The sequence below is a fragment of the Bos taurus genome, chromosome 14 (assembly GCF_002263795.3).
Source record: "Bos taurus isolate L1 Dominette 01449 registration number 42190680 breed Hereford chromosome 14, ARS-UCD2.0, whole genome shotgun sequence".
Taxonomy (NCBI): Eukaryota; Metazoa; Chordata; class Mammalia; order Artiodactyla; family Bovidae; genus Bos; species Bos taurus.
Window position 1 is genome coordinate 16617399 of NC_037341.1, and position 27408 is coordinate 16644806.

At 44.1% G+C, this 27408-nt stretch overlaps 1 protein-coding gene, 1 long non-coding RNA gene and 1 other non-coding gene across 10 annotated transcripts in view; 2 read left to right on the plus strand and 1 right to left on the minus strand.

The window, feature by feature from the left end:
• The first annotated feature begins 3052 nt into the window (after positions 1-3052).
• Positions 3053-13543, plus strand: LOC104974006 (uncharacterized). The gene is made up of 2 exons (XR_003038223.2): positions 3053-5532; positions 13435-13543. It is a non-coding gene; the product is annotated as an uncharacterized lncRNA (long non-coding RNA).
• TRNAM-CAU (transfer RNA methionine (anticodon CAU)) lies at positions 4335-4407 on the plus strand. Its single transcript has one exon. It is a non-coding gene; the product is annotated as a tRNA-Met (tRNA).
• Positions 13544-13781: 238 nt separating the features above from the next.
• Positions 13782-27408, minus strand: part of TBC1D31 (TBC1 domain family member 31) — a 67021-nt gene continuing 53394 nt past the window's right edge. For 2 of the 8 annotated variants that reach the window (XM_005215358.5, XM_010811949.4), the window contains exons 18-22: positions 25909-26052; positions 24663-24857; positions 23577-23703; positions 16095-16190; positions 13782-14136 (exon numbers count right to left, since the gene is read on the minus strand). In XM_005215358.5, coding sequence (XP_005215415.1) covers positions 14003-14136; positions 16095-16190; positions 23577-23703; positions 24663-24857; positions 25909-26052 — 696 coding nt within the window. In that variant the 3' untranslated portion in view covers positions 13782-14002. The remainder of the gene's footprint in view (positions 14137-16094; positions 16191-23576; positions 23704-24662; positions 24858-25908; positions 26053-27408) is intronic. The other 6 variants (XM_059893184.1, XM_059893186.1, XM_059893183.1 and 3 more) reach the window with 5 other exon arrangements.

Genomic DNA, 27408 nt, shown 5'->3' on the forward strand with positions numbered 1-27408 from the left:
TTTCCTGGATTTGTTTTTATTTCCCCAGGCCTGGATTGTCTCCTGGCTTTCCAGGTGGTTTCCCTGCCTGGGTCTATCCAGGTCATAGGGAAAGAATAATTTGCAACATGTTTCCAGTCAGTTATTCTGCTTAGCCAGACCTGAACCTGCCTCTCAGCACACACATACACATACCTGTAAAATAGGTTTAAACAGCCTCTGCTGCCTGTCAGATCAAATCTAAGCCTCAACTGTCACCTGGACGCGTACCCCAGGAGTACGATGTGATGATGTTCAAAAATTGATCATCTGGGGAAAGAGTTGCTGTCAATGGTCAGGCTAAGGCTTCCTTCCTGCCTCTCCTCCACATCTGGTCTTCTCCACCTCCAGGATTTTATTGGACATGAAAAAACTCCAGGGCTGCAAATAAAGGGAATGTTTGATTCAAAACATGGGTTTAGAAGTGGAATACGTGGACTCTAGTGACTAATTACTTCAGCTTCTAAATCAAAACTTGAGAGGACATACATAACCAAGACAATAGATAGAGGAGAGGTGATTTTTCAGAATATAACTTGAAACTGTTTAAGGAATTGAATTTTAGTGTTAACACAAAAGTCTTCCCATCGTTTTTCATGTCTTCACGTTAACAGTGTCTCAACATTTATACCCGTAAATATAAAAAATAGGAACAGAATTAATGCTCATTTTCTCATTCTAGAAAAAGGAAACAGCCATCCACACAAACATGAATTAAATGGGATTTAAAAGCTGTATCCATCTCATGGATATTTGTTTCAGATTTTCCATTTTTCCATTTAATACTTATTCTTTAAATCCATAATATATTTATGATTTTTGATTGTGTAGTAATAATGATGATGTCAATTAAGAAAAAAATATGACACAGAGACTTATATCCATAAGGAAACAAAATTTTCAATGTATGTATTTATTTTTGTTAAGAGGCATGTTAGGGTTCTCAGTAACAGACATTCTAACATAAACTGTGTATTATATGAAAATACCATTCCAGGGGTAGGAGTAGAATGGAAATATGAGTTCTGGGGTGAAAATAAATCTAAGTTCAGTTCAGTCGTGTCCGACTCTTTGCGACCCCATGGACTGCAGCATGCCAGGCTTCTCTGTCTGTCACCAACTCCTAGAGCTTGCTCAAACTCATGTCCATCAAGTTGGAGATGCCACTTAACCATCTTATCTTGTGTCATCCCCCTCTCCTCCTGCCTTCAATCTTTCCCAGCATCAGGGGCTTTTCCAGTGAATCAGTTCTTCACATAGGTGGCCAAAGTATTGGAGCTTTAGCTTCAGCATCAGTCCAATATTCCAATGAATATTCAGGATTATTTCCTTTAGGATTGACTGGTTTGATCTTGAAGTCCAAGGGACTCTCAAGAATATTCTCCAACACCACAGTTCAAAAACATCAATTCTTTGGTGCTTAGCTTTCTTTATAGTCCAACTCTCACATCCATAAAAGACTACTGGAAAAACCACAGTTTTGACTACTGGAATAAATGTAAACAACAAATATTAAAGAAGAGCTTATTCACATGTATTTAAAATAGATTGTGGTTTGTATGGGATCCCTAAGGTATTTCAATTTCATTGGACCCCTGTTTAAAAAAAAAAAATCTGACACGCAGTAACATTTTTAGAAAATCAGCATATACCATTTAGTGGAAGTTACACCCTTTGAAACTGAATTTACAACGACAAAGTTTAGATATCAATTTAGCATTAATGGAGGAAGTATGTGGATGCTTTTCAAGATTATTTTAGGAGGTGCACGTGAGGAAACACTTCTGGAAACTGCTGCTTTGGGCGGGGGAAGCGCTGGTGAGAGCTGTGAGGTAGAATTCTGCCTCCCTTAGCTACAAGCTGCAGGTCCGAGTGACCTCCTTGTGAGTTTGCGCATCAGTACGCGTAGGGCAACAACTATACGGAGCCCTCCAGGTTGTTCCCAGAGTTAAAGAGCCGCCCACGGGAAAGCGTCTAGCCGAGAGGAGGGAACCTCAACTCCGCCGAGTTTAGTTGGGGGAGAAAGAAGCGATCCTTGGAGGAAATGGGGATCAGGTTGCTCAGAGTAGGTGACCATTGACCTGGCTGAAGAAGGGCGAGGAGGAGATGTCTGCACAGAAAAAGGGCCTGGTGAGGGGAAAACCGTGTCAGGCGGAGGGAACAGTCCTAGTAAAGGCCTCGAGGTGGGAAGGGCTTGCTTCGAGAGCCCCGGACCCCACCCCCGGGTCCCTGCCTCCCCAAGCCTGGGGGTCGCCGCCTGCTGGCGACCCTGACGGGCATGTTAATACCGAACTTTGAGTCCTTTCTGTCGGACTCAGTCAGGGCGCAGCAAGTCGTCGGGTCCCCCCCACCGCCTGCAGTGGGTTCTTGTCTGCAGAAGTTTGGGCAGATAGCAAGCGTCCTTGAGGCAGTAAGGGGGTCAGTCCGCACTCTTCGGGTCTGGAGATCTGGGTGAAACCGCCGTGACACCTCCAGTGTGCAGTTCTCGGGAGGTCCCTGGATTCCTAGGAGGGTGTGTGTGTGTGTGTGTGTGTGTGTGTGTGTGTGTGTGTGTGTGTGTGTGTGTGTGTGTGTGTGTGTGTGTGTGTGTGTGTGTGTGTGTGTGTGTGTGTGTGTGTGTGTGTGTGTGTGTGTTGTGTGTGTGTTGTGTGTGTGTGTGTGTGTGTGTGTGTGTGTGTTGGGGGCGGGGTCTCTCGTTTGGCCTTCTGCCTGGCCCTCTGTTCTCCTCCAAACCCTCCGCTCTGTCGGGTTCTGGCGGGGGGCGGGGATTGGGAGATTGTGGGTTTCCCACTGGGGACCGTGATGTGGGGAAAGCATCCCCAGGACTGGGTATCCAAGTTACAAGGTATCCAAGTTACATCCAGCCCACGAGGTCTGGGATCCAGACAACCTACTCCATGCACGACTTCCCCTGTGGAGACAAGATAAGGCTCTAAGAAGCCCACCCTTCGTGGCGCTGACCACACTCCCAGGGGTGGCTTCTTCAAACGTAGCGAGATCCATCTCCCGCCCCGCACCCCTTACGCCCACCCCCACCCCTGCCCAGCCCTCCGCCACCAGTGTTCTCTTCCCCAACTCCCGGGAATTCTGATGCCTACTCTTAATATTATTTTTTGCCACCTCCTTACACTCATGTTACCAGTTTCCCCCTTAACATTCCCCAGTTCTGGGCGATTTAAAAATTCCTCTCCAACACTTCATAATGAAAACATTTCAGATAAACAGAAGCATTGAAAGAATTTTTATCCAGTGAATATTCATATACCCATCACCCAGATCTAGGTTAACAGCTTACGACTCTTGCAGCCTCTCGCTTTCTCCACCTCTGTCCTTAGGCTCGTCGGTCCATCAGATGGTCTTATCTTTTGAAACACTTCAAACTTGGAATCTTCAGTAATCACTCCTGCAAAGCCCTTCTGTTAGCCTGTCGTTGGCTGCAGTTCAGTCTTAGAATACATTTTTAAATGTAAAATTTACACACAGGGAAATATACAGATCTGAAGTGTGCTTCCCTCTGGATGATTTTGGACACTACATGGAAGAGTTTTTTATTTTAATATTTATTTTAATGTGTATTAGGAGAAAAATAAGCCCCCGTTTTCCGTTTATAACAGGGACAGAAAGCGGCCTTTAACAATGAATGTATTTAAATAAGCTGATAATTAACATAAAGGGCTCGGGGTAAAGGAGAGGAGAGGGCTTCCAAGATGCCGAGGCTGCGGCTCGAGGTGTCGTTTCCAGTGCTGTGGGCGCTTCTAAGAAGGGTGGTTTCAGCCGCCGAGCTCCGAGCAGCGGCGGAAACTTGGGGCGTCAAAAGGGGCTGGGCACCAGGCTAGATCGAGGGTTTGTGGTGAGGCCGGAATAGTGTACGTGTGTTGTATGTTTTCAAATCATTATGCTTGTGGGCCCCCACTCCAACTGATTGAGGCTGGGGATATCTCTGTGATCATAGCACGCAGCACCGGGCCAGGAACACCAAGAAGTGTTTCACGAGATTACGACTGTGCAAACGCTTTGTAAGCACTCTACAAAAATAAGACTTTACAAGAGTAGGAAGAATCTCGCGGCCCAGGGTCTCCCCTACTCAGCGCCGGGGGTCCAATAAGCCGCAGTGTTTGTTGATTGATAACCAGACCATCAGGCGGAAGAAGACCAGAGAGGCGTGGATGGTTCAAGTAAGGCAAGCGCCCCGGCGGGAACTTCGGTGTCCCGGGTCAGAAACTCTGCGGAGAAAAGTGAAGCTGTGATTTTCTGAGCATGCGCACTGGGCCGCCGCAACAGCCTCATTATCCTGCTCCCGGAAGCTACTCGTAGGTGCCTCGTTAGCGCAGTAGGTAGCGCGTCAGTCTCATAATCTGAAGGTCGTGAGTTCGATCCTCACACGGGGCACAATACTTTTGCTCGCTCCGGCTTTTTTCACTCCTGCTAGAAAGATGGGTTTTGCTTGAGTAGACCCGCAAGCCCCGGACGTCCGTGCCACCGGCGTGCTGGCTTCGCCTCCCCGAAGTACCGAGTGCTGCGCTGCGGGCTCCAGCGTCCTGGGCCCGGGTGGAGGACTGGAAGGCAGGCCAGGGCATGAAGATAAAAGGTTGGGGGCCGGGTGTCCACGTGAGGCAGACTAGCGCACCGTGGGCTGGGTACCGGATGAGCCCCTCGGATAGACACCCACTCTCACCTCTAGCGCTACGAGTCCGGTTACCCAGGAGGTGCACTCATCCCGCCATCTCGCCCTCCACCAGGGATCCTGCCCTGGCCCCTGAGCCCTGTTGGTGGCGGGGATGTGTACAGCCCAGGGTGAGGGAGCCCTGGGGTGCTCGCTATCCCGGAGGGCGCTGCGGACGCCGCTGGGTGCAAAGCCCCCTAATGGAGGCCTCTGGGGGAATAGCTGGAACCCAAGGTTTCCCGGCGAGGATCCTGGTTATTGACACTTGGCCTCGAGGAAGGGTGGGTCTAGGAGGCTGTAGGGGAAGCGGGTGGCACTGTGTTGAGAGACCAGGCCGCGCACGGGCGCTGAGCACCACGTGAGCAGGTCGGGCTGCAGAGCTAAGTGGCCGGCTGTGATGGGGTCTGGGAGAGGGCGGTGTTAGGGACTGGGCATAACCTGACAGGGACTGCTGACGCTGCGTTTCCAACAGCTGCTGCGTCCTAATGTTCATCCATGAAGTTTCTGATAATTCAGTCATTCTGAACAGGTCAAATAGCAAATTAAATTAAGATCTGATGTAATAGGGCAGAACCTGTGTACCCTATTGCAAGTTAATCACCTCAAGGATGTTGCCTATAAGCTTAAATTATACACAATGGCCCATCTCTGGGAACCCTGCCTCCCAGGTAATGAGCATTAAGCTGAAATACTTTGGTTAGCTCACAAGAAGTCTCCTGACCAGGCCCACATGTGCAGGAGTGTAGGCAGAAGAAATTAGCACAGCCCCTTCTGAAGGCTAACCGGAACCGGAAATGTTTAGCTACACGCCCTCCCCTTTTAGTATAAAAGAAGCCTGAATTCTAGCGCAGGTAAGGTGGATCTTTCGAGTCCACCATCATCTTGGTTTGGTGGCTTTCTGAATGAAGTCGCTGTTCCTTGTCCTAGCAACTCCTCTCTCCATTTATTGGCCTGCCTTACCTTGCCACTCATGGCGAGCTGACGGTTGGGGGATTTGGGGGTAAGGCCCTAGCAGCTGGCAAGACCACTTGTCCTGAGGCTCTTCCTTCAAAACTCCCCAAAGCCGCACTGGTTGTTCCAGCGCTGGGCAGTTGGAACAAGGAATCAATATTTGGGAGCAGACAGGCTCCAAACAGTAACCGTAAGTCTCTCTGAGGGCGCGTACAGTTGGGAACTCTATTTCTTCTCCTTTTGGGGCTTTTTCTCTGGAATAAGCCAATTTGTTTTGTCTTTGAGTGGGATACCCTGTTGGAGAGAGGAAAGAGTTGGACTTCTGCCTAATTTGTGAACCAGTTCATTTGTTTCTTTGGATGCTAGCCTTTATGTATGCAGTTTGTGTTTTGCTTGTCTTTAATTCTTTTTTTTTTTTTTAATTTTGCTGAGTTGGGGTCTTAGTTGGGGCACTCGAGATCTGTAGTAGCTGACCAGGGATCGAACCCCAGGCCCCTGCATTGGGAGCTCAGAGTCTTAGCCATTGGATCACCAGGGCAAGTACCTCTCTTGAATTCTTTAATGTGTTTGTTTGGCAGGGCCAGGTTACAACACTCAGGATCTTTGATCTTGCAGCACGTAGGATCCTTAGTTGTAGCATTCAAATTCTTAGTTGCAACAAGGGGTATCTAGTTCCCTGACCAGGTATTGAACCCAGGCCCCATGCATTGGGAGCATGGAATGTTTTTGATATTTGGACAGACTTTCCAAAGATACAATTCTAAATGAAGTTCATTTAGCCACTATCTGACTTTGAGGTTTTCCAAAGGATCCCTGGAACTCCTAAAATTATGTGTCTCTCCATCTCAGAGAGAGGAATATTAAACTAGGCTTATTTGGTGTGTTAAATCACATGGGAAGCATTGTTAGATAAGTGGTGGTAAAACTTCTTACTTTGTATTGTATGGGTAAACAATTATTATTTAATAGTATACACATCTTAGAAATTATATGGAACTCCTATAGTTCTGGTGTATACTAGTAAATGATATCAGGCATAATCTTAGTAATTATCTTGCACAGTATGTCACAGCAGTAACCATGTTTCTTTTCAATTGCATTGTAATTTGGTTGATGCCAAAGCAAAACAGCATCCCTTAGGTGAGCAATTGCTATTTATGGGTCTATGGTGGCTTTTGAAGGACTCTATAGCTATTTTGTGAAGAAGCAGGGAAGAATGATGAAATCTTTTATGTGCAAGCATTTGTGCTATTACATCAGGGGAAGTAAGATAAAGGAAGGGAATGAAAAAGAGAGTGAGGATACGTTGCTTCAGACTTTAACTTCTCCAGGTGAGCTAGCTGTCCCAGCCACTCTGGCCATTATGCCAATATATCTACCCCTTCTGGTGGCTCAGCGGTAAAGAACCCACCTGCTAGTGCAGGAGCCACGGGTTTGGTCCCTGAGTCAGGAAGATACCCTGGAGAAGAAAGTGGCAACCCACTCTAGTATTCTTGCCTGGAAAATCCCATGGACAGAGGAGCCTGGTGGGTTACAGTCTCTGGGATCACAAAGAGTCGGATATGATTTAATGACTAAACAACAGCAATCCAACCCTTCCATCACCTTCCATGCCTGTCCAGACTCAATTCCTGACCCTAGGGCTCTGGGGCTCAGGACTTCCCCTTTTTCTAGGGATCAATTAGAAAAGCCTGTGTTAGTGTCTGGGGCAGGAACTTGGTCTGGTGTCATCATCTAAGACCCAACAGGGCATCCAATTTGGGCCAAGAGCCGTTCCCTGGGCAGGGCAGTTTCCATTGCCGTTATCTCATATAGGGAGCTAAATACAGATGACTCACCAGCTGTGTTAGTCAGATTTGTTTAGTTGGAAAGATCACGATCCTTCTTTATAGAGAGGATTCTCTATACTTGAAGCTACAGTATGCTTGAAACTAACATGATATTGTAAATCAACTATACTTCACTTTAAAAAACAGAAAAACAAAGAGACTTTGAATCTAGGGATAAGTCTGTGTGTGTTAGTCACTCAGTCATATCTGACTTTGTGCGACCCTGTGGACTGTAGCCCACCAGGCTCCTCTGTCAATGGATAAAAATTGACAGGCAAAAATATTGGAGTAGGTTACCATTCCCTTCCCCAGGGGATCGTCCCAACCCAGCTATTGAACCTACATTGCAGGCAGATTCTTTATCATCTGAGCCACTGGGGAAGTCCAGCAATGAGTTCAGATTTGGAAAATGGGTGACAGGCAAGGCTCTCCATTGTGGTGATGTAATCTAGCAGGACTCCATGGGGCCTTCCTGGGATAGACCTTTCCATGTCCTCTGCTTGCTGCTTTTTTTTTTTTTTTCATTTTGAAAGAATCATTTTCTCTGCTTTTTTCTTATTTGTAGAAAAACTTTAGCTTCCTAGACCTCCCCCAGTTCCAAAGAGTAAATTTAACTGGAGAAGTGAGAAAACGAAGAATTAAAGGAAAACAATCAAGCGAGACAAATCATGGGTCCATTAAACAAATGCACGACCTTTAGCTCCCCATCAGAGGCCATAGATAACAATGAGTCAAAGTTTTTGAGCAGTTTAGCAGATACTGAAAGCCCCAGCAAGTGGAAGAGTTAACTGTATGCTGCCCACAAGCATGTAAACCCCAGACAAGTTGGAACTAGAAGGATGACGTTACTCCTGATTACCTCACCACCAACCAATCAGAAGAATGTCCTGATTGGTAAGAGGGCTGTGGGGTAAGCTGATCATATATCCCACAACCCTCTCCTTCACCCTGTCTTTAAAAACCGTTCCCTGAAAGCTACTGGGGGAGTTTAGGCCTTTAGAACATTAGCTGCCTAGACTCCTTGCCTGGTGCCTTGCAATAAACACTGTACTTTGCTTCGCCACAACCCAGTGTGGATAGATTGACTTTACTGCATGCAGGCGAGTGGTGGACTCAATTTTGGTTCAGTAACAATGACTCAAATCTGGTTTTGGGCCACTGGATGTTAAGATTTCCTGTTAGATATATCAAGCAATATTTAGTAGGCTGCTTATCTATTTCATTCTTGGGGAAAACAATCTTTGATAGCCAAGAATCACTTAATACTTCTCTGCTGCCTGCAGCTATAAATGGTGATCTTGGTGGCTCGGACAGCAAAAAATCTGTCTGCCATGTGGGAGACCCGGGTTTGATCCTTGGGTTGGGAAGATGCCCTGGAAAAGGGAATGGCTCCCCACTCCACTATTCTGGCCTGGAGAATTCTATGGACAGAGGAGCCTGGTGGGCTCTAGTCCATGGGGTCCCAAAGAGTTAGACACCACTGAGCGACTAGCACTTGGCAGTTAAGCCACTGTCACTTGGCCTCTGCTCCATGAATCCATCTCATCATCCCCACTGAAATTAGGAAGCATATCAGTAGGCATCTTTTTAAAAAAATTAATGTTATTTTTGACTCGCTGGGTCTTCGTTGCTGTTCATGGGCGTTTTCTAGTTGCAGCTAGTGGGGGCTACTCTTCGTTGCTGTGGGTTCTGGCTTCTTACTGCGGTGGCTTCAATAGTTGTGGTATAGGGCTTAGTTGCCCTGAGGTGTGGTCCAGGGACCTTCCTGGACCAGGGATCAAACCTGTGTCCCTTGCATTGGCAGGTGGATTCTTAACCATGGGACCACTAGCAAAGTCCAACAGGCATCTCTTGTCACAGAGTTTTCCAAATTTGCAGATACTCCCTTCACTCAGTGTCTTAAGAAGGGAGTGTCTTTAGGGCTGAGCATGAAGCTGGGAACAGAGTGAAGTTCGTATGTGATAGATCCACTCCTTTGTTGGTGCCTTTCTATGGCTTCATCTACATCACACAAGGGAAATTCTGGCATCTTCGAGTGGTTAAGGAGGCCAACACTGAAGCCATTATTCTGTCAAGCAACCAAGTAAACTGTAAGAGATACTTTCAATTGCATGAGCGTGCCCGTGATCCGTTCATGGTCTCTGAGCTCCAAATGCACTCTGGAGTGCCTACCCTGCAACCGTGGATGGGACCCTTTATGCGTCTCTTCAGTGTGCACGGTGGTAGGCCGCCAGTAGAGGGCGCTAGAGGACACCGCAGACGGAGTGGGGTTTCTCTTTCTAGCCCAAGAGGTGCTGCATTCTTTATTCCGGTTTACTGCTTTGTGGTCCGTCGGAGGCTGGAGTATGTGGGGACACCCAGTGGTGCCCTGTCCAGCCGTGTGCCCGGAGCCCACAGTCTCCTAGTGACTTCACAGCCCAGCCTGATGACTGCTTTGCTGTAGTCTTCCTTGGCATGTTCCGTTCTGGTGCCAGAAGCAGCACCCTGGCCTGCCCTTAGCGCCTGGTCTCTAGCCTTGGTTTGTGGGTGCCCCGGGGGGTGGGTCCCCATTGTGCCCAACAGGGGCCCTTGGCCTTCCTTTGTCAATAGAAATTGATGAGGACAGACAACTTCCGGCCAGGTTTTACTGGGGCCCCTGCTGCAGCAGGAGGGAGTGAAAACAGGGTCCCTTGCGTGCTCCCTGAGGTGGGTGGCGAGCTCGTCCCTCTCACGGGGTGAGGGTACGGGCGGGTCCGGGGTCAGGCCGGAAGGGCGTGTTAGGTGGTTTCCCTGCCCCTCTGGTGGTGCGGTGCTCAGGGGACATGTGCAGTACCCTGCTTTTTCTCCTGGCACCCAGTTTTTGCTCTCAGGTCTCAGAAGTGGCAGTTGGGTTTTTCCGGTCTTTTTGTATCTTGTCCATAATTTGTCCCAGCTGTGCATGCGTGCTAAGTTGCTTCAGTCATGTCTGGCTCTTTGCTTTCCTTCCCATACAGTCTGAAAATCCTGAATAAATGTCAAAAAGAATTCACTGAGTCAACAGTATTAAAACTCTTAGGCGTGAACCATTTCCTACATTACCAGAAGTATAAAGGGATGTTGTGCTGTCACTTCAGTTGTGTCTGACTCTGTGCAACCCTATGGACTGTAGCCCCCCCCAGGCTCCTCTGTCCATGGAATTCTCCAGGCAAAAATACTGGTGTGGGTTGGCATGCCCTTCTCCAAGGGATCTTCCCAACCCAGGGATCGAACCCACATTTCTCAGTCTCCTGCATTGGCAGGCGGGTTCTTTACCACTAGCCCCACCTGGGAAACCCCCAAATGTGCTTACACACAGTTATTTTGAGTCCCTTACAGTTTCTTTGTATTCTGTTGATGGAAACGTTTGTCCAGGTGCAAGCAATGCAGCACAGGGCCCGGGTCCCAGCCTGTCTTAGTGGACTCTCCCCCTTTACAACATGACCGTTGCTGGCCAGGCCACACACCAGGCCACACCAGTGCTGAGAGGGTAACAGGCAGGAAGGCCAGGGGTCTCCAAATAGAGGAAATAGCCTGCAAGTGTCAGACATTTTTATCTCTCTTAAGCGGCAGGAGGAAACAAACTAGCAATATTTTTTCCTTCTCTATACAAATTTAAAGGGAGGTTTCTCTTAAAATACTGTGTTGCCATAATGACACCCGGTTTCGCCTGAAGTTAGCTATTCTCGAGTCTAGAGATAACCAATGCCTTTTTCTTATGGAAATGTTTGTCTTAAGCTATGCTAATGTACTATGCCTTTACCCCAAACTCTGTCTCCAAGTCGGTTCCGCCTCTTGGCCCAGAACCTACTTGACAAACCAGTATGGATATTGTTCCCCTAATCTATGTAAATGAAACTATTTGTACGGTGGTCTGCCCTTCTTCAAGATTCAAGTTAATCATTTTATGGCCCAGGATAAACCATTTATCCCAAAATGCATCTTATGGGTGAGGGGCCTGGTGCCATTCTGAATTTTAAGATATTCCTTTCTTCCATTAACAGACTGCTAGTGACTATATAACATCCAGCTAAAGACTAGCAGGGGGGGGTACTCTTTCTGCCCCCTTCTGATGCCTATGTCAGAAGCTTTCTCTATCTCCTTTATACTTTAATAAAACTTTATTACACAAAAGCTCTGAGCGATCAAGCCTCGTCTCTGGCCCCGGATTGAATTCTTCTCCTCCGGGGGCCAAGAATCCTGGTGTATTCGCGTGATTCAACAACAACCTTTCAGTGCTCTGACAGCACTCAGGGTCCTGACTCCCCATGAACTTTCACTCAGCAGCCTCGGAGTACCTGCACCCCAGAGACTTACCTTCTGCTGCCTGGGTGGGCACGTGGGCCAGCTCTGGCCTGGGCAGCCCACCAGCCCCTTTGCTGTCCAGTGTGTCTGAACCTGAGCCTTGGGGAGGGAGGCTCTTTCTGAGCTTGTCCTTCTTTGGGTACTTTCTCAGCCCTAGGTACCCTTAAATATTTGGCTGCGCTGGCTCTTACTAATAGTTGCCATACTCAGGATCTTCATTACCACGTGTGCTCTTTTAGTTGGGGCATGCAAACTCTTAGTTGTGGCACATGGAATCTAATTCCCCAACCAGGGATCGAACCAGGGCCCCTTGTGTTAGACGCTCAGTCTTAGCCACTGGACTACAGGCAAGTCCCTCCTTTAGCATTTATATAGTATCATAGTTTAATAACTCTAGACTTCTGTTCAAATGATCTGGTTTATCTCCTGATTGAACTTAGCACTGATCTGAGATGAATCATTAAGAATGTTAAGTGCACCCACATTAGTAAGTTAAGCCTTTGCCAGTCCTTGTAGTCATTACCACTGTAACGGTCAAAGTGGAGGCACTGTGGAAAGGCCTTGGCAAATGCTCAAATCTTGCTCAACATCAGAGAATTCAGACCAGAGAGTAGCCATGTGAATGCAATAGATGTGAAAAGGTATTTAACCAAGTCAGTAACGTATTCGTCACTGCTGAACCCATACTGGACTCTTTAAGTGGAGTTGATGTGGAGAGGAATTTAGCTGAAGGACTGCATTTCTCCAACCAGAGAGAAATCCTGTGAATGTGATATGAAAAGGCCTTTAGGAACTGCTCTTCTCCAGCTAACTCAGAGGAGTACTGGAGAAAAGCTCTGTGAATGTAGCCAGTGTGGGAAGAATTTTAGCCAAGCTTAATCTTCATTCAATTCCCCAAGAATTTATATTATGAAGGAACTGGGGTCAGGTTGAGGATAGACTGTCAAGAGGCAGGAAGAGATAATCAAAAATTTACTTCATTAAGTGTGATAACCTTTGAAATAACAACCAAACCCACGTGACTGAAGAGACTCAGCCAAGTATCTGAACTCTGCTAAGCCAGTGACTTTATCAAGATTATTATTGGGAGAAACGTAGGCTTAGAGAAAACCGGAAGGAGGAATATAATAAAGAACTTTATGTGACTGAATGTATAACTCACTTTCACTGGATGAACAGAAACTTTTTGAAGAAGGTTAAAATATTATAAAAGAGGACTGTGTAGTTTGCAAAATCAATATGAGTGGATGTAAATTCTAGTAAGAGAGGACTTGAAGTAGAGGTCAGAAACTCAATAACCAGCTAATTCTATTTGGCACGATCACAGTATTTTCGAAGTCGAATGCTGTTGGCGAGCTAGAGATTACTCACCTAAAGTTCCCATCACACCCAAAATATTTTATATCTTGTGATTTTGTTGTGGCCCACACCTGGACCATGAAGGCATGTTTGCACCTAACTGCAAACAGACAGAAGGACAATGAGGCTGACAAGGTGCTCCTGGGAATCCAATGCCTTGCACAGTGATGGGCTATTATCTGAGGACTTTGGACAGAAGAGAGCATTTGGTTTACCATAAGGTTATACTCTGTGCCAAAAAAACCCCCAAAAAACTCAGTGTGTTAAGCACTATACCAGGAACCTGACTATGTGCTATTTCTATGCTCCTTTTAGAAATGGGTTCGGGGAAGTGACCTGCCAGCCAAGATGATGAAGCCGGGAGCAGCTGTGCTGTGGAGCTGTCGGTGCCTTGCGGAGAAGCAAAGCTGGCGGCTGCGTGCGGTGAGTGCAGTGGGGTCGCCGGTGAGGGGAGGCCCGGCTTCTGGGGGACGGAGGGGCCCTGGGGCGGGCCTCTCCTCACCGCTCGTGGTCTGCGGCTGCTGCTGAGTTCAGGTCCTGGATGCACAGCTGTTGAGATGCTGTCCTGTTCTTTAGTTCTCCATTTATCCTTAAAAAACCTCATCAACAAGTCCCTGAGGTTCATGCTGGTCCCTGCAACCTGAAAGGGCCTCATACAAAGCTTTAAAAGCTTCAAATATTTTTTTATTGTTAAAAGTATAATAATAATAAGCCATTTACAAGTCCCAAACCACCAGAATTAAGAACACATAATTTTTATACACACATTTTCCATACAAAAGGTTGATCTTTATAGGCATTTGAAATAAATAATCTGAAAATCAGCAGCACTGATTGCAAAATAAGTATCTTGTTCTCTGACTGTCTCAAGGTGACCAGCCTCCTATGTAGCCAAAAGGTGAGGCGTTTGACATCTGTTCTGAGCCTGGGTGACGAGTCTCTGGCGGAGGTTTCTCACTCTCTCCATGAGATCCTGTTCCATGGCGTCCCAATGCATTTTTCTCTGGTTTAATGAAACTTGGAAACAAAATTTTAAATTAACAGTAGTTAGTTTGAGCAATGGTATAGCGTTTAAAGATAAATATGTTGCAAAGACCAATAATGAAATGAATATTCTAAACCAAATTTCTTACACGGAAAAGCCTAACGTATTACCTGGTCCTGTGAGGTTCCATTTACAAGTCAAATATTTGGTGGATTGAACAAATGCTATTAGAGAACTTATTTGCTTTTGGTTATCTTTTTTTTTTTTTGATTTGGGAATATAGATTAACTTTTAAATCAGGAAGAAAGCTTGTCTAAGAGAGAATCTGAGTTTTTTACAATAGTAAGTTTTTCCACCATGATATTTATTGTAATGAGAAAATTCCAAGGTGCCAAAATTAATAGTGAAATATACACCATGACCACTTTCTAATGACTCAATACATAAATCAAGTACTTGTTACAATGACCAACACAAGGAAAGTCCAGAATCAAGCTTAGAACATTACAATGTGTCTAAGTGTAACAGCCATTTCATATTGATTTAGAGGGGTAGTAAATACTGGAATTCAATAAAGAAGCATCTTAAAAACATACTTCTCTGAAACTTATATACCCAAAGAGCTTCAATTTATGAAAACTATTTTCCCCCAAGGAATAAAACATTTATGCTTTTTCATTTTGTTGCCAAGTAAGAAACTTGCCAAACGTCAACTCGATTTTGAAGTTTAGAATATCTAGTTAAAAATTCTGATGTGTTGGAGTAGAGAACAGTTGAGAATCTTCTGTACTTTCGTCTGACTTATGCATGACTTTTGGTTAATTTCATATCGTGACACAGTGTTGAGAGATGCACATAAGAGTATGTATGTTAGCGAATGTATTTTATACCATACTGGAACTCATGGCTTGTCGTTAGGTATATTTTTTATAAAGCTGGTCTTTTGGGGACATTCTGTAAAAATCTGTTCTTGTAAAAGAACTCAAAGGACCTTGTGAAGTTCTGCTTCATTTTTATGACAGTTTTATTGAAGAAGTTGGTTGAAGAGTCTGAGTTTCCTGTCCTCTCCCCTCCTTTTAAAAACAAACCAAGGAAAAAAAAAAAAAAAAAAACCAAGGCCTTTACAGGGGAAACTGTTCGCTCCTTTATGGGGTAACTCTGTGACTGCATTTCTGTAAGATGTTTCCATTCCATCCCATCCCTTCCAGAAATAAACAAAAACCTCCAGTGAATCAAGTCAAGGGATCAAAAGGCAATTGATCAGCACAGAGCCCTTTGCCCTCAGCAATTCTGAGCAAGCTGGCCCCGCAGTGCATCTTGGAGTCCAGAGCAGACTCGTTTCCAATGGTTGCTGGAGGCAGCTCAGCCCAAAAGAGTCGAGAAAACTCAAATATGGAATAGCTTTGAAAAATAATCCTGAGATTTTCTTTTCACAAGGATGTAAAAAAGTAGTTACGAGTATCATTCATTTAGTCAGGGACAGACTTCCGTCGGTGCCTCCAGCTGCGCTTCGGGCAGCAATGCTGTGCTGAGGAAACAGTTGCATTAATGACGCCTGGCAGACCTTCCTTCCTTGGGGTTTGGTCTGACCCAGTTTTCCCCAGCTGGAAACTTGAAAATCTTGCTGCTTCCACTTTAGGATTTCCATGGCCAGTGCCCTGGGAAAATGGTCTCAATGTGCTGTAAATATAATTTAAGCCACAATCTTGCCTTGTTATTGTTTAGTTGCTGAGTTGTGTCTGACTCTTTGCGCCCCCAATGGACTGCAACCTGTCAGGCTCCTCTGTCCATGGGATTCTCCAGGCAGCAATACTGGAGTGGGTTGCTATTTCCTTCTCTAGGGGATGTTCCTGACCCAGGGACTGAACCCATGTCTCCTGGGTTGGCAGGAGGATTCTTTACCACTGAGCCACCTGGGACACCCCCACTCTTGCTTAAACATTGCAAAATCTAACATGATAGGAGACATCTTTCTTGTTCATCGACTTACTCTGTGTCAAGGACTCCATTTCAGAAATGTCATTTAATTGTGAGGCTCTAGGCAGACAGCCTGAGGCGAACTCTTCATCTCGGCCCTTGGGCACTACTGTTATAAAAGTGGAAAAAGAAAATGAAAGAGTGGAGTGTATAGAAAGCCTTGCTTAATTCCAAATGGTCCCTAGTAAATTAAAATTGCCAAGGATAAAAAGCCCCTTACTTTTCTACCCTGGGAAGAATGCTGTCACAATTCAAAAGGCAAGCAAATTGCAGTTACTGAGAATTAAAAGCTAAGCTGAAAGTAAAGTACTTTAAAAACACCTTTAGCAAAAACAAAAAACCAACAGACCACTGAAAAATACAGCTGCTAGGACAGAGATCCCAAACAACTGCTGGGAGAGACTATGAAACATGGTTAGCAAGCCTTTCTTGAGAACTGGGAGCTGATCTCTATTGGCTTTACCCAAGCAGGGCCTGATCACAGGACACAGCACACCAGACGCAGTGATGGGCGAGGCTCACCCGGGCTTCTTAAGACTGGGAAGCATGGCAGTGTCCACACCTAACCAGTGCCTCCTGGTTTTTGAATCCCATCCTTTAGCTTTGTTTTTGCTGTCTCCTAACCCTACAGCTTTACATCCAATAAGATATCAGAGTCTTTATTTCTTGGCTTAGGATGCCCCTTCCTTTCCACTCCCGTCACTAGGGCCCAAGCCTCCACGAGTCAGACCCAGACTGCTTGGGTCACACAGACTCAGCAAGGTGACACTTGCCTTTACCTGGGCTCAAGAACTTCAGCTAATGGTTTCAACTCACAGTTTTAGCTCAATCAGTCGTTGCGATAATGTGTGTGCATGCTAAGTCATGTCGACTCTTTGCAACCCCAAGTGGAGCAGGTTGCCATTCCCTTCTCTAGGGGAACTTCCTGACCCAGGGATCAAACTCCTTTCTCCTGCATTGCAGGTGAATTCTTCACAACTGAGCCACCTGGGAAGCCCAAGACAATGGATTACCAAATGACTAATTTGAACTGGTGTCAGGGAATAGAATATGAGTCATCTTCAAGTAATTGAAGGGCTATCATATGGCAGAGGTAGTAAGTGCATAACTGTAGTTTATTTACAATGTTGTATTAGTCTCAAGTGTACAGCAAAGTGATTCAGTTAGGTATTCTTTTTCATATTCTTCTATATTCTGGGTTATTACAAGATACTGAATATAGTTCCCTGTGTCATACAGTAGGTCTTTATTTTATATACAGTAGTGTATGTATCTGTTAATCCCATACTAATTTATCCTTCTCTCCCTGCTTCCCCCTTTGGTAACTATAAGTTTGTTTTCTGTCTGTGAGTCTGTTTGTAAATAAGTTCATTTGTATCATTTCTTTATAGATTCCACATGTAAGTGATACGATATTTGACTTTCTCTGGCATACTTCACATGGTATGGTAATCTCTGTGTCCATCCATATTGCAGCAAATGGTGTTATTCTTTTTCAAGGCTGAGTAGTATTCCATTGTATACATGTACCACATCTTCTTTATCCACTATCCATCAATGAACATCTAAGTTTGCTTCTGTGTCTTGGCTATCGTGAATAGTGCTGCAATGAACAACGGGGCACATGTATCTTTTTGAATTTGAATTTCTGTCTTTTTTGGATACATGCCCACGAGTGGAACTACTAGACCATATGGTAATTCTATATTTAGTTTTTAAAGGTACCTCCACACTGTTCTCCACAGTGGCTGCACCAATTTACCTCGCCATCAGTTGTGTAAGAAGCTTCCCTTTTCTCCACACCCTCTCTAGTATATTTTTAGAAACTTTTCTGATGGCCATTCTGACCAGAGAATGGGCTTCCCTTGTGGCTCAGCTGGTAAATAATCCACCTGCAATGCAGGAGACCTGGGTTCGATCCCTGGGTTGGGAAGATCCCCTGGAGAAGGGAAAGGCTACCCACTCCAGTATTCTGGCCTGGAGAATTCCATCAACTCTATAGTCCATGGGGTCAAAAAGAATCGGACACAACTGAGCAACTTTCATTTCACTGACCAGAGAACAGTTTTTAATCAGAAGATTTACAAAAAGAAGAGCAGATTCAACTATATATAAGGAAGGAACAACTTTTAAATAAAATAGTGGTAGAAAATCGAATAAGGTAATATGCTGACAGCTCTGTTAGCGCTCTGGCATAGGCTGGGCAACCACCACTGCAGAGATGATTCACATATCAGATCCTGCCAAGTCTGAGTTCGCATAGTTCTTGTCTCTCATTTGTCCTCCCAAATCCATCCTGCCCACAGCTGCTTAATTCATCCTTCCAAAGGGCTGGGTTATAAACACGGAGGGGCCAATGGTTCCCTCCTTTGCTTATAGCAACGCTTCAAACACTGCTGAGCAGATTCACCTGAAAAACTTTAAAACAAAAATCTAGCTTTCCAGTTTCTATCTTAGATCTACGAAATTAAATCACCATTGGTCAGGTCCTGAATATGTATTTTAAAAAAAATAATTTTGTTTTTGGCTGTGCTGGGTTTTAGTTGCTGCGTGGGCTCTTCCCTAGTTGCAGCGCCCAGTGCTCGGCCTCTCTTGTTGCCGAGCACGGGCTCTTAGGGCGTTTGGGCTTCAGTAGTTGGGGCAGGAGGGCTCAGGAGTTGGGGGTCCCCGGCTCTAGAGCAGACTCGGTAGTAGTGGCACACGGGCTTAGTTGCTCCGTGGAAGGTGGGATCTTTCTGGACCAGGGATCAAACCTGCATCTCCTGCATTGGCAGGCGGATTCTTTACCACTGAGCCACCAGGGAAGTCCCCGAATATGTATTTTTAAAAAAAACAATTTGTAATGCACCTAAAAAACTGCCAGTCACTTGCTAATTATAACATAAAGGTAAAAGGTGAAAGTTCTTTTTTCTGTACTTCTTGTACTGGAGCTTGCTTATTTCCTTCATTTAATTAAGGTATTTATTTTAAAGCCCCAAAGGTGATTCTTATTATTTAAAATTATCTTTTTCTGAAGTGGTACTACATGTACCACACAAAATTCAAAAGGAGCAAAAAGGAACAAACTAAATTTCCTTCCTTGCCTTAACTGCATTCCTTGGCTGGGAGGGAAGCCCTGTTCTCAGTCTTCCACAGGTCACTCTGCTGTCTGCCAGGCTGGTAAACAGGATGAAGCCCAACTGCTCAGCCTGGCACTGAAGGTCCCTGTCACTCTCTTGAACCATCCTTGTACTGAAGCCCTCTATACCAGTTAGCCTAACCTGAATCACCATGACAGTCAAGTTTCTGCCACTGATTAATTATTTTTAATAAGTTCTGTCTCAGACAAGGTGGTACTAGTGGTAAAGAATCTGTCTACCAATGCAGGAGACACAAGAGATGTGGGTTCGATCCCTGGGTCGAGAAGATCCCCTGGAGGACGGCGTGGTGACCCTCTCCAGTATTCTTGCCTGGAGAATCTCATGGACAAAGGAGCCTGGTGGGCTACCATCCATGGGGTTGCAAAGAGTCGGACATGACTGAAGCAACTCTTATACGAGGGTAGTCATGGAGGCTTTAATTGGTCAATGCACAAAAATGGTAAGGGAAAACGGTGTGTATGTATGTATGTGTTCCTGAGAGAGATCCTTGGGAAGCCTGCAAACCATGAGGGGTTAGAAAATGGTGTAATACAATGCTAGAACTGTAACAAAACTACAGATCACCTAGTCCATACTCTTCTCATTTTACAAATGAGGAAACAACACCAGGAAACACTTCCTAATAAACACAGGTTAAACACGAGTAAATAAACTAACCAGAAGGACACAGCTTGGTGACTCTGGCTAAGTTTATTTGAGCCTTGTCTTCCTTTGCCGTGAAGCTGGGACTAGGTCTTCCTGTCGCCTCACCATGAGATCCTGCCTCCCTGAACGGTCCTCCCACTGCTCCAGGCTCCTCCCTTTCTTCAAGGCCCAGTCATTTTAAAAACCTGGTCCAATGGCTCCGCTTGGCCACCAGCATTTACTAATGTCATTAAAACAATAAATTTTGTTAAGATAATTCACTTACCACAAAATTCACCCCTTTGAAGGGTACAATTCAGTGTTTTTAGTACACTGAGGGTTGTGTAATCATCACCACTAATTCTAGAACATTTTCACCATCCCCAAAATAAACCCCGTATGCACTGGTAGCCCACTCCCCTACCGCTCCCACCTGCAAACCACTAACCCACTTCTGCCTCTAGAGATTTGCCTATTCCAGACATTTCATGAAGAGAAGCATATAACATGCGGCCTTCTGGTCTAGCTTCTTTAACTTAGCCTAAGATTCTCAAGGTCCATCCATTTTGTAGCATGAATCAGTTAATTCCTTTTTATCGCTAAGTAAAATTCCATTGTATGGGTATACCAATTTATTTTATCCATTCCTCATTTGATGGGTATTTGGGTTGTTTCTCCTTTTTTTGGCTATTATAAATATTGATGCTGTGGGCAATTCAGTATACAAGTTTTTGCAGGGATATATTTTCAATTCTCTGGGTGTGTATATGGGAGTAGAACTTCTGGGTCATACAGTCTCTCTGTGTTTAACCTTCTGAGGAACTGCCGGATTGTTTCCCGCAGCGGCTGTGCCACGCCACACTCCCACCAACACTGCTCTGGTTTGGCTGGTCCTTGCCCACACCTGTTAATGGATTACATTGATGCTAACTGATCGTGAAGCTGCATCTGATTTTTAATTTTTTTTCCCATGTGGTTTTGATTTGTATTTCTTTAATGACTAACTTAGGAAGATCCCCTGGAAGAGGGCATGGCAACCCACTCCAGTATTCTTGCCTGGAGAATCCCCATGGACGGAGGAGCCCGGCGGGCTACAGTCCGTGATGTCGCAAAGAGTCGGATATGACTGAAGCAACTTAGCACGCAAGCACAATGACTAATTTAAGCTGAACAGCTCTTCATATGTGTGTTGGCCATTTGAGTATCTTCTTTGGAGAACTGTTCAAATCTTTTGCCCATTACAAATCTGGACTAATTTTATAAGACATTGCTATTCAGCTTCAATTTAAGTTTATGGGCCTGGGATTTTAGGGTCAGTGAGGGCCACTCATACTGTCCAGAAGGTTCTGTTTTCTGGGAAACGGTAAGAATATCCTCCCCATTGCTAAGAGAGACCGGCACTAGGCAACATTTAAATAACCGGTCTGTTGTTGGCACACTTGCCTGTTTCCACTTCCTCTGCCTCCCTTCCAGCTCTGAGTGACAAACCAAGGCAAGCACCTGTGATCAAAATGCCATTTTCCTAATTATAGCCGATTATCCCCTGGTTTTAGGATTAAATGACATGGATTTAATTTCTATACCCTGATTAAGGCAATGATCAAATCCTTATACATACGCCTTTTGAAGATAGATGATTATCAACCACACACTCTGTGATTGGTGAAACTCAGGGATGTCGACAAAACGTAGGGGACAGAACAGGAAGACACCATGGAGGTGGGAGACCCAGATGCAGGCAGACTACGGAGCAGGCAGTCTTTTGCAGTTTCTTCCCTTGTACTATCTCTAAATTCAGAGGTTCTTGAAAAGGGTCTATTGTTTTCTTCTAATGTAGAGGTCAGTGTGACAGGGTTAGGGAGTAAGGCGGCTCCAGTGGTTGGGGTCTTCTACAAGCAGGTTTTAAACATAGCTTGCCTAAGGGCTCTGAGTACTATTTGAGACCTAAACTCAAAAGCATGAGAGGTAATGAGGGGTTTCAAAAGTAGCCTAGTTAAATGAGCATGATAGCATCTAATTTCTATTTTTACTTTTCAAATTTGTGCCCTACAAAAGTAATTAAGGTAATACACTGCATTAGTCATAAAAGCCCCAAACTAGACATAACCCAATGTTCACCAGTTAATGAATGGATAAATAAAACATGGAATACACATACAGTGGACTATTACTCAGCATTAAAAAGGAATGAAGTACTGATACCTGCTACAACATGGTTGAACCTCAAAACATTATCTAGGTGAAAGAAGTCAGATACAAAGGACTACATATTATATGATTCTATTTACATGAAATTTCCTGAACAGGCAAGTCTACAGAGACAAGAGTAGATTAGTGGTTGCCAGGGGCTGGGGGAGTGACAGGAAATAAGGTATGACTGCAAATGGGCATGGGGTTATCAGGGGTGCTGAAAATGTTCTAGAGTTGATTGTGGTGATGGCTGTACCACTCTGAATATATTTAATATATGGTAATACAATACCATTGAATTATAAACTTTCTATAGGTGAATGGTATGGCATGTGAATTATATAGCAATAAGGCTGTTATTTTAAAAAGTAATACATACACATTTTATAAAAGACGGAAACAATATAAAGTATAGTAAAATACAAGTTCCCTGTGTCTGTATTGGGCTTCCCTTGTGGCTCAGCTGGTAAAGAATCCGCCTGCAATGCAGGAGACCTGGGTTCAATCCCCTGGGTTGGGAAGATCCCCTGGAGAAGGGAAAGGCTACCCACTCTAGTATTCTGGCCTAGAGAATTCCATGGACTGTATAGTCTGTGGAGTATCTGTACTGTTTTAGAATTTTAAGTTACAATTTTGATTTTTCATTGAATGCCACTGTAAGTGAAAAGTGAAAGTCACTCAGTCGTGTCTGACTCTTTGCAACCCCATAGACTATACAGTTCATGGAATTCTCCAGGCCAGAATACTGGAGTGGGTAGCCTTTCCCTTCTCCAGGGGATCTTCCCAACCCAGGGATCAAACCCAGGTCTCCTGCATTGCAGGTGGATTCTTTATCAGCTGAGCCACCAGGGAAGCCTTGCACCATAAACTAATGTTTGATTAGATCCTATAAGAAGTTTCCTCGTGCTACTTTCATGTACTGCTGTTCTGAGGACCAGTTATGGACAAAGCACACTTTTTTTTTTTTTTACTAAAATTAACTAGATATAGCACTTTGGGAACAAATTATATTCTAGTATATTAAGGGGATGCCCAGCAATGGCAACCCACTCCAGTACTCTTGCATGGAAAATCCCATGGACGGAGGAGCCTGGTAGGCTGCGTCCATGCGGTCATGAAGAGTCAGACACGACTGAGCGACCTCACTTTCACTTTTCACTTTCATGCATTGGAGAAGGAAATGGCAACCCACTCCAGTGTTCTTGCCTGGAGAATCCCAAGGACGGTGGAGCCTGGTGGGCTGCTGTCCACCAGGATCGCACAGAGTCGGACACGACTGAAGCGACACAGCAGCAGGACCATGGAACCATGGAATAAAACAGAATTCTATAGGATGGTTGAGAAATTCTTCTTGGAGCTTTTTTTTTTTAAACAGCCCCACCTCCTCAGCCCAGTCTTCCCAACCAAAAAGTAGTAACTAGTGATTATCTTTCAGCTGAGCAATAATTTGACTAGAAGTGCCAAAACACATGTAAGGATTTATCCATGATAAGAGACCATACGAAATGAACGAATGTATAACACTGTGAAGGAATGCTCACCTTTATCACACGGATGCTGAGCATCATGTATCTCTTTCTCTAGGAACCATCTTCTAGAAGCATCTGAAAGAGCAGCAGTTTTCTTTTCTGATTTCAAATGAAAGTCTTTTTCTTCAGCTTCCTCCCACTAGATACAATAAAAAAAAATGACATAATGATTGCGCTAAATGCAAGTTCCTACAGTGAAATAAGCCTGTTTGTTTCCTCTCCTTGGTATTAGGTAATCTGGGTCCCTATGCTGGCTCAAGGCTGTTGAAGAGCCTTGAAAGCAGAGGCACTTCTGACGTCCCTACCACTCAAAGCCTCAGTGCCATGTAAACATGTAGGTCACAGCTGTCACTGAAATAATTCATTTCAGTACATTTCAGATCTCAAATATTAAGGGACTGAGGTGTTTTGGGTTTGTTTTTTTTTTTTTGAGTTTTTAAAATTAATGGGTGGAAAGGTGTCCTTGCGAATGAAAAACATACTCCAGGAAGTCGTGCAGAAAAGTTCAAGGATGCAGTTTTCCTAATGATCTTGGAGACAGGATACCAACCCTGGACTGCCTACTCCAGACTTCTTCATGTGAAAAAGAAAAATATTTCTATCTTGCTTATAGTTACAGTTATTTTGGGTTTTGTTACTAGTAGCTCTCTCTGTATTTCCTAACTGTTCAAAGTCTTTTATGTTATTAGTATAAAAAATTCAGTGAATTAAAGTGCTAGTATACAATGAGCCAGCACAAATACAGGAAGCTGGCAAGTTGAGACACTGATGTAACTGAGAAAGACACTCATTCTTGTCATGTCCTTCTTGCCTGTGTGCATGCCAAGTTGCTGCAGTCCTGTCTGATTCTTTGCGATCCTACGGATGGCAGCCTGCCAGGCTCCTCTGTCCATGGGATTCTCTGAGCAAGAACACTGCAGTGGGTTAGTCATTCTTAGGTGGCATCAATATTGGACTTTCTGAGCAATACCTATTAAAATTAGATCATCTTTAAGGTGTTTTCCAACAAAAATTATTTGGTTTGATGCTTTTGCCACTTGATTACATACTATTTCAAGATTTAAATAATTAACAAGAAGTTTATAACATCATTCTTACCTTTTTAGCTTCCCCTTCCATCATGGCGTTTAATACTTCTATTTCTTTCTTCCTGTTTTTCCGAAGGAGTTTAGCTATTTCCTGGTAGCATTCATTTCGGTGTAGATCACTGCACCTTTGTTTATGTAAAGCTTGAATTCGCCAGTCAGTATTTAGACATGCTTGTTCCGCTTTCGCCAAATTTTCTTCAATTAACTAAGAATTTGTAAATTTCAGAAACAAGATCAGACTTGACTACATAAAATATGGTACATCCATTCAGTGTCTCCAAGTGTCCAGTACAGATGTTCACAATCTTGGCTGCATATTAGCATCACCTCAGTGTTTAAACCAATATCCAGGCTCCAGCACAAACCAATTAAATTGATCTCTGGAGCAGCTGGATACTGGTACTTCCAGAGCACTCTCCAGGTGGTTCTAATGTACAGCCAAGGTTGAGAACTTCTACGCTAAGGGGCGGGGAGAATTAAATAATTTCCATGTTTTAATCCTTTGAAAAGGAGTCAGAAGAACGTATCCTACAGACTGGACAAAAGCCTGTAAGGAAAAAAGGCAGGGGGCATTATTCTTGGGGAAACAGTCAAGGCACAGAACAGAGGCAGGGAAATCTTACATTTATTCCTGGCTTTTGGGACAAGGCCCGGCCCCGCCATAGACCCGTTTAACATTTTGCTAAAGGGATAACAAAGTTCTTCCCTGAAGGCCTCGAATTCCATTTCAATTCATTTAAGTCAGCATTTCTGAAAGGATACTCCCCCCAAAATTCTATAAGTTTAAGAAAATTTCTCAAAGATTCACAATGTGCCATATATCTTCAAATCTGGCATGAAAAAGCCTAACTTTTAAGACAGCTTTTTCAATACTTGTCATCTCCATTTTATTTAACACTAAGTTACTGATATTCTACAGAATACACCTGGAAAATGCTGGCTTATATACCAGGCAGAGACCTGATGTTTTGCAACTAATCTACTCAGGTATAATTTCTAAGACTTAATGTAGGACAGTATCATTCACCAAGTTATTTCCCTTGTATTTTCTTACAAGTCCTGAAATTCTCAAGGAGTATAAAAGACACATGGATATGCTGTCAGTGAAACCTGCAAATAAAATAATGAGTTTCTAGGAATTGTGATGACTGAAGCAAAGAAACTAACTTTATAGGGTTCAATATTGAATTCCTTCTTTAAAAAGAACAGTAGATGGAAATTCTCCCCTCTATAGACACTAAATTTACCATATTTACCTTATGAATTTTTTGGTTCTGAGTTTGATCGGTTCCTATCAGTCTATGAAACATGTGTTCTTCAACATCTACTTTCTGTCTATAGGCATCTGCATTTTCCTTCATTTCTTTCGCAACAGCTTCTTGATTTCTAGAGAGATTCTGCTAAAAAAAAAAAAAAATCACCAATCGATATAGTAATAATGCTAGAACACAAAAATGATTTTTCTGTTTTTTAGAATACCTAAACCATAATCATCTAATTTTCAAAGTAAAGAGCAAACAGTGGTGAGTGACATCAGTGGAAATAAGAGTAACGATGTCTGAAAATTCTCATCTCTAAAGGCACCGAGATCACTGGCAAAACAAGCTTTTTCAGAACTCTGGAAACTAACTGAAGGCTTGCAGCAATCTGGGGAGCATTTATTCATAGAAAATGGCTGAATCTTAGATGCACTTTATGGCATTTTAAACTTGTGTTATTCCCATTCCATGCCACACCTAAGTTCTGCCGCTGGCCTTGAAAACTGGTAGCCTGGCAGTCAATGGAGGGGGCAAAATGGAGGTCCTTCAAACTCCCATTCCCAGAGAACTGTCATCACTTGACCTGGAAGACCCTCCTCCCAAAGCTGTTTTTACTTGACCTGACTCAGAACTCATGTACAGCCTTTCCCTGGGGATGTTTGCTGAAGACCAACAGGGGAAACTGTTGAACATCGTGGCTGTCTGAGGCAGTGGGTCACAGAGCAAACAACAGGCTAATCAAAAAGCTCGGTAGGAAAAGCTGGGGAACTGGAAGTCTACACGGGGCTCTGAAATGCTCCAGTGGATTTCTGGGGCTTTAGAAGGCACATGCGTGTGTCAAAATGTGCACATGCCAAGGGCTGTGTGAATGCTGAGTCCTGAGAAGGTCCTAAGGTTTCAACTCTGGTGAACTGAGGTTTTGTAAAATCAGGAAATGAAAAGAGCTGTCAACTGCCTAGCTGAGTGTGGAAGGTGTGTCACAATGTGATCCACACACAGACCCTTGGCAAAGGCTGGAGGCTTACTGGTTCAAGGGACCTAAGGAAATCTTTGTCCAGTCACCAGGTTACCTGAGTAGAGATTTCAGTGACTATGCATGACAGAAAATACTTTATAGAATTTAGAAAAGTCACTAAGCAAAGAAACAACAAGAAACCCTAGGGAAAGAAGAGAATCTGATTTCCAGATTTGTCCTGTTATTTAAAATATCTTGTTTTCAACAAAAAATGACATGATATAATAAAAACTGAGAAGGTATGGTCCTATATATTCTGAATAGACATTAATCTCATGACCTCCAAGGAAGACAGAAAAATGGACAATTAACACATGAGAAGATGCTTGACATCATTAGTCATCAGGTAAACAAGTCTAATTGAGAAACATTCTGCAATATATCTAGCCAGTATGCTTCAAAAATATAAATGTAATAAAATATAAAGACTCAAGAATGGTTCCAACTTAGAATAAAGAGACATACAACTGAAAAAATACATT